Here is a 6,277-nt window from a genome sequence, read left to right on the forward strand (position 1 = left end):
TAAAAAAGAGACAAAAATATGGACTAATTTTCCAGAAAAAATTAAAATAGGGGGACGAAAATTGCACAAAAAACTTATAAAGAAGACTAAAATAGTGATTTTTAAAATAGAGGGATCAAAATTAAGAAAAAGACAAAATAGAGAGACTAAAGTTGCAATTAAACCTATTTAATTTTAGAGAAATTACATTAGTTTTGATAGTTAGTTGGAGTGCCAACGATGTCTTTTCTGTTGGGGATAATAGTTGAGTAGAAGAGAGTTATTAAGAGAAGAATGTGAGAGAATGAAAGATGATATATTGCCTTGAGTAATTGTTATTTGTTTAGCAAATAGCTGATTCTTACTTGTTGTTTGGGAGTTGGTTTTTAAAGGATTTTGGAGGGGGAGATTTTGGAGGGTTTGTGTTTATATATAAAAATATGTTTGATATTTTTAAAAAGTTTTAAAAAATATATACTACATTAGCATAGAAGAACATATTTTTAAGTATAGACGCAATTCTCAAAAGTTATAGGAGTTTTACTTCAAATATAGCAGTTCCAAGCTTCAAAGTATTTTTCCATTTAAACATTAGCCATGCTCATTCTTCATTTCATTTCCATATTCACCATGACACAATATGAAACTCATTAAAACATTGCCATAATCATGGTGGCAACACAACTTGTTGGCACAGTACGAGATCTGAAATGGTCTTTCCGTGCCGATCAATTCTTCGCGAACAGTTGACACCGCCGTCTAAGATGTTCCTGACAACAATATTCAATGACTGGATTCCCTTAACTTCATATATCTCAACTTTAACATTTTCACTGATCCATTTATCTCTTCGATCTCTTGCATCTAAATCAAGAGAAGGCGACGAATCCAGAAGAGGCGAGACCACTGATTTTACCCATTCACATGTGATAATCGGTTTCAATCTCTTAATATCAGGAGGAAAATGTGGGATGAGAGAAAAGTTGATGTCGTTTCCTTTATCTCCAGCTCTGCTATGTGCTACGTTATAAAGTGGAATCTTCTGTCCTGATGGAGCTGGTGTAGAACTTCTACAAGATGAAACAAATTCGGAGGATTTGTCAGTTTCGGATTGTAACTTTGGTTGTAAGGTCGTTATGTGCTTCAGATTGTGTTCATGATCAACTTCTTCATTTGAGTGGCTTTTTATGTTTCTCTTTATCCCGATTCGCCAGAAGACATCTTCACGGTTGACCTGAAGACGAGCCTAGTTATAATGAATCTAACAGCATGGTAATGAAATGTGAAGTAAGATTGCTAGTATAGTCCTAATGCACGCATATGATCAACTGTGAGAAAGGCCAGGAGATGAAGAGGAAGAAGAGTACCAAATGTTTTTCGAGAAGAATCTCTTTCTTATATCCAGTACTGCATTAAAACCAAAAAAGATGTCATTAATAGTTGCGGGAGAAAGGCCAGGAGATGAAGGGTCTCAACTCTCAAATTTTACGATATTCAAATTTTAGATGAGATTGACCTGATACCCCCACCACCAGCTGGTCCATTTGTATACAATGCTGTAAACTCTCTGATAAATTGGATGGCGTGTTCCTTCTGCTCAAAAAGTCCGTCCATGCGTAACCGAATATCTTCACTTGTCCTCTGTGGTGAAGCATTTTCATCGCTGCTAAAAGCTTTGAGGCTATCATACCCGATCAGATAAGAAACTATATGGTGATTAAGTCCAGGAATTATTTCTTCCATCCATGATCTAACCTGATAAAGCATATGAATAATATATTAATTGATCTATAACAGTTTTTCGGTATGATTAAGTAACCCTAAAACGGTAAGTAAAAAAGAATAAATGGAGTAACGTTTACCACAAATTCAGCTGCTTTGGCGCGTTTAACACATTCATAGCCTCCATAAGATATCTCTCCCCATCCTTTCCAACCGCAATCCTGTAACAAATATTCAGAGAATGTTAACAAAACGATATACTATCTATGTCAATATTAAAAAGAAATCCAACAAAGGATTGTTTTCGTGATCGCATACGAATGGAACTTGCATTTTGAAGAGAATGATTAAGAAATGTACCTTTGGAACTAACTGCAAAAGTTTATCAGGAATTGATATAGTAGATGGCTTTGCCCCAAAGCATAGTACTCTACTGCTTGATAATGGAAGGAAGGAAACATCCTGAAAGTCAATGACCTGTTATAGAAAACAGTATGAGTTTTTTTTTTTGTATATTTTACCCTTTAGTCATAAATCCTCGATGTCCGTTGCTTCATAAACCATAACAAAGATCAAACTTACTACATCAGGAGTCACATAAGCACTGGGGTCTCCAATCTCATAGAGTAATTGTTCAGCACATGTATTGAAATTTAGAACTCCGCCACTACCTTCAGCCTTTGCCACACACACTTCTCCGTCAAAACGGATTTCAGCATAAGGAAGTGATAAATCCAGTAATTGCTGGAAGGACATATCGCGGTACTTGTCTCCTAAAATAAACAAGAGCTTAAAGAGTCGTTGCGTTCACACTACATGTGTCTTATATTATACTATTACGTCTCAAACCATATGGAATATTAGCAGACCTGGATGCATGAAATATCCTCCTGTGAGTTGACAACCACATTCTAGAAGATGGCCAGCCAGAGATCCTTGAGCTAGATGCTCTAACTCATCCCAGTTCCAACCAAGTTCATAAACCTGCATGTATATCAACCTAATCATTCAGAATTCCATCCAACGATAATCAAATTGGAATAACAAACACTGCAGCTCTTATGATCCTATATTTTGCTTAATAGTATTGTATCTAAGATATATGGCATGCTTCACAGAAGATGTCGAGAATTTTTCTGAAAGAAAGTTTCAAGTAAAATGATTACTTAGAGTATGGGGATTTCTTGAGAAGACAAAAATAAATATTTCAAGAATCTTGCGAAAAAGAAAAACTTTTATAATTGCAAAAAGCATTGACTAAGGAAGGAGGCAAAGATGGGAAATATGAAGTGAAGAATAAATCAGATTGCATACCATAGGTGCTAAGAACAAAGCAGCATCAGCAAGTCTTGATGTAATTATTACATTTGGTTGATACTTCTCAAGACATTGAACAATAGGAGCAGCTCCCAAGTAGGTGCTGATACCCTTCGCATATTACAGCCAAATTTGATCAGATTCTGCATAGTTGTATTTACAGATAAACCAAGGGAAATAGAACGGTCCATTGACTTGGTTCAATAAGTAAATCAGAATGTAGCCGTAAAAGACGACAGCTGAAAGAAAAATACAAGAGACATAAAAGTAGATTCTTACACCCTCTGTGATGTATAATTTTGTAGGTGATAATTCTGAACCTGAAATATGGCGTATGTATATAAGTAGTAGAACTTTGCATGAGAATAATAAGAAAATCTCCCAATCTAAATACCGAAATTTGTAACAGACACTTCATGAGCAACAGCGACAGAAATATCAAGTCCGAGTGCAGTAGCTATTTCTAAGACCTTCTGTTGAGCACCCAGAGGATCCACTGTAGAAATGAAGAATGAACAAAGTTAGTAAAATATGCAAGAAACCATGTAGTCCATCGGTCTTATAGTGTCGATGAACTTATAATAATATCATTTGTGATCAACAATTGGCACATGATCCATTAAATACAGCAATAAAAGTTCTTACTAGCACCCATATTGGTGATTATGCAAGTTCCTCGTTCAAAAGCCAGAGGCAGCAGCATTTTCATCCAGCTAGAAACTGCGAGTAAAATTTTACAATAATCAGAAACCTGTGATGACAAAAATGCATGAGCAGGAAACAAAACAACATTTTCTTTCCTGAAATATATAGATAGATTAAGTTTTTATCTTAAAATGAAATGAAGAAACCATACATATAAGGGTATACGTACAAATGAATTATACATATTCAAAACAACTTTAGAACTTATATTAATTACAGAAGGCTCAGTTGATTGAGGCAGAGCCATCTTAAGTTTTTAGAGGTTCTATATATGTTAACCATGGTTCAATCATGACAAAACAAATAAATGCCCTATTTAACCACGTTTTAACGGTGACAAGAAGGATTAAACAGTAATAAGTGGGTTAGTTATTTGTAAGCAGCTTACACCACATATATAATAGCAGCAACAACAACCAAGTCTTATCTCACAAAGTGAGTCGGCTATATGGATCAAAATATGCCATAATGTTCGGGTGCATTTACCGTGCATAGATAAAAATCTATGCACCATGCATAGATCATTATGGACCGTTGGATCAAATTCTAAACATCAATTGTTATTACTCAATACTGAATACTCACCACTCAATACTCAATACTCAATACTGGATTTCCAATGACTTATGTAGGCTTATGCACGGTGCATAAGGAAATCCTTATGCATATTAGCCAAAGCCCATAATGTTCTATCGAAAACCAAGTATACTATTGTCAATCACAGATAGTAGAAAAGAGCAGTTTGTTCAAATTACACTACGCTATGGTATTATAGCACTGATATTGTTTCTATTGGACAAAAATTTGTACTATATCGCATATCGCAGAACACTAGCATTTTGTTACAATTCCACTATGCTATAGCCCCGCTATGTCACAGCTATTTGACAACAGAATATTAGACACATACTCTGAGAATCATAACCATCGCCGCCAGAAGACTTAATTTGATATCGATCGGCGAGGGTCCGCTCCGCCAGGCATTCAAGGACTAAATAATTTAGTTCTTCAACTCTTTGGAGCAGTTTAAGTGCAGCCAAAGGCCTGTCACCACCAAACCCTGCTCCACAGCCAATATAAACCTTATCCCTTCGCCTTTTCGGATTATCTCTCTGAAATGTAATATCAACATAGTATGTTTTGATGCTTAATTAAAGACAAAAATTAGAAAGATAACAAAAAGTAAAGAACAGTGAGTTCACCAGCTTGATCAAACAGTTATGTATTTCTTCTCCATCTTGGGGTTCCATTGCTTTAACTTCCATAACGTCAGAATCACAAACCTAGAAGATTATTAAGCAAATTTCATTTCACACAAAGGAAAAATAGCAAGAATCAGAATGATAATGAAAATACCTTGATCTTGATGCAAGAATCACCTTTCTTTCTTTACTGCAAAATCAAATTAGTTGATTCATTCATATAATCATAAAAGTTAATGCAAAATCAATCTAAAATTGATAGAAACTGCTACCGGAAAATTGATTTGAATCAATTTATAATTCAAAAGTACTTTTTGAGATAACTACTGCTTTTTTATCATATTAAAAATATATACGGTTGATATAAGCTTTTTTTAATAAGTTAGCCATGCTGATTATGCTCATAGCATAAGTTTTTTTTTTATAAGGTAAGTTAGTCTTTAACCAAGTATAAAACATTTTTACATTTAATCAGAAGTTTTAAATTATTATAAATATTATATTTTAAGTGTTTCTTTTTAAGAATATTTTATTGTTGTTTATCTTTTGTTTTTACAATATTATTAAAAAAAAATTTATCCTTTTTTATTGAAGAACAAAATTTTAAATAAATAATAACTAAAACTAATGTTGATCATCAAGGTTACAACAACTAAGACCAAGTGCAATGGTGAGTTGATTTTAATTCAACATGGGAAAATCAAGTGCAATGGTGTGTGTAAAGTGGTGTTGAATGTGTGTTGGAGGAGAGAGGTGTTGAGAAAACTCAACACCAAGTAAACTGACGCAGAGGTTGACTTGGCTGTCTGTGATTGGCTGTCCAGATTTTTATCCATTTAATACTTTGGACTCAATTATTTCGTTGCAATTTTTTTTTTTAATTTTTTTTTTTTACCAAAATTCATGATTTTTTTTTCTCTATAAATAGAGACTTGGTTCATTTGATTTGGACACAGGAAAAAAAAACCAAGTTTTTCACTATCTTAATCTTATTATTATCTTTCTATTAGTGTTTATTTTGAAGTTAAGTGTTTTTTTTTAGTGAAATGGATCCCAATAATCATTTTAACACTCAAAATCCCAACAATTTTCAAAATCCCAACAATTATCAAAATTCCAATTATTTAAATAAATGTTGTTTTTATTACAAAAAATAAAAAAATAAATTATTAAGTATTTATTATTTTAATTTAATTTTAATCGATAATTGTAATTTTATGTAATCATAAAAATAAAAATAAAATTTAAATAAGAATATGAAAATAAAAAGTGGTGGGGTAGGGTGTTGAGTGAAAAACCATTGGAGAGGGTAAAAGTTGAATGGGTGTTGAGTTATTAGGTGGAAGAAAGAG

The 6,277-nt window shown here is 33.3% G+C and overlaps 1 protein-coding gene across 4 annotated transcripts; it reads right to left on the reverse strand.

Moving 5' to 3' along the window:
• Nucleotides 1-498: 498 nt before the first annotated feature.
• Nucleotides 499-5,299, reverse strand: LOC131635773 (uncharacterized). 4 transcript variants are annotated; one of them, XM_058906414.1, is made up of 15 exons: nt 5,198-5,299; nt 5,080-5,115; nt 4,926-5,006; nt 4,634-4,835; nt 3,664-3,738; nt 3,413-3,514; nt 3,298-3,338; nt 3,016-3,129; nt 2,571-2,685; nt 2,284-2,474; nt 2,062-2,178; nt 1,842-1,922; nt 1,496-1,734; nt 1,347-1,386; nt 499-1,213 (listed from the first exon to the last, which is right to left on the reverse strand). In XM_058906414.1, exons 3-15 carry the CDS (start codon nt 4,986-4,988, stop codon nt 647-649), a joined length of 1,947 nt encoding a protein of 648 aa, XP_058762397.1. In that variant the 5' UTR covers nt 4,989-5,006; nt 5,080-5,115; nt 5,198-5,299; the 3' UTR covers nt 499-646. The 4 variants fall into 4 exon arrangements, with proteins under 4 accessions (XP_058762397.1, XP_058762399.1, XP_058762398.1 ...); XM_058906416.1 differs by having other exon boundaries at nt 4,926-4,981; nt 5,198-5,262; XM_058906415.1 differs by having other exon boundaries at nt 4,926-4,981; nt 5,080-5,243.
• Between the last annotated feature and the right edge of the window lie 978 nt (nt 5,300-6,277).

The sequence above is a fragment of the Vicia villosa genome, unplaced genomic scaffold, assembly GCF_029867415.1.
Source record: "Vicia villosa cultivar HV-30 ecotype Madison, WI unplaced genomic scaffold, Vvil1.0 ctg.001544F_1_1, whole genome shotgun sequence".
Lineage (NCBI taxonomy): Eukaryota > Viridiplantae > Streptophyta > Magnoliopsida > Fabales > Fabaceae > Vicia > Vicia villosa.

Bases quoted from the DNA above. Each gene is read 5' to 3' on its own strand.
- LOC131635773 (XM_058906414.1), bottom strand. From the start codon at position 4,988: ATGGAAGTTAAAGCAATGGAACCCCAAGATGGAGAAGAAATACATAAC. The intron at 3,339-3,412 runs GTATTTAGATTG...GCCATATTTCAG, and splicing joins AGTGTCTGTTACAAATTTCG to GTTCAGAATTATCACCTACA. The intron at 1,387-1,495 runs GTCAATCTCATC...GTTTTAATGCAG, and splicing joins GCTGGTGGTGGGGGTATCAG to TACTGGATATAAGAAAGAGA.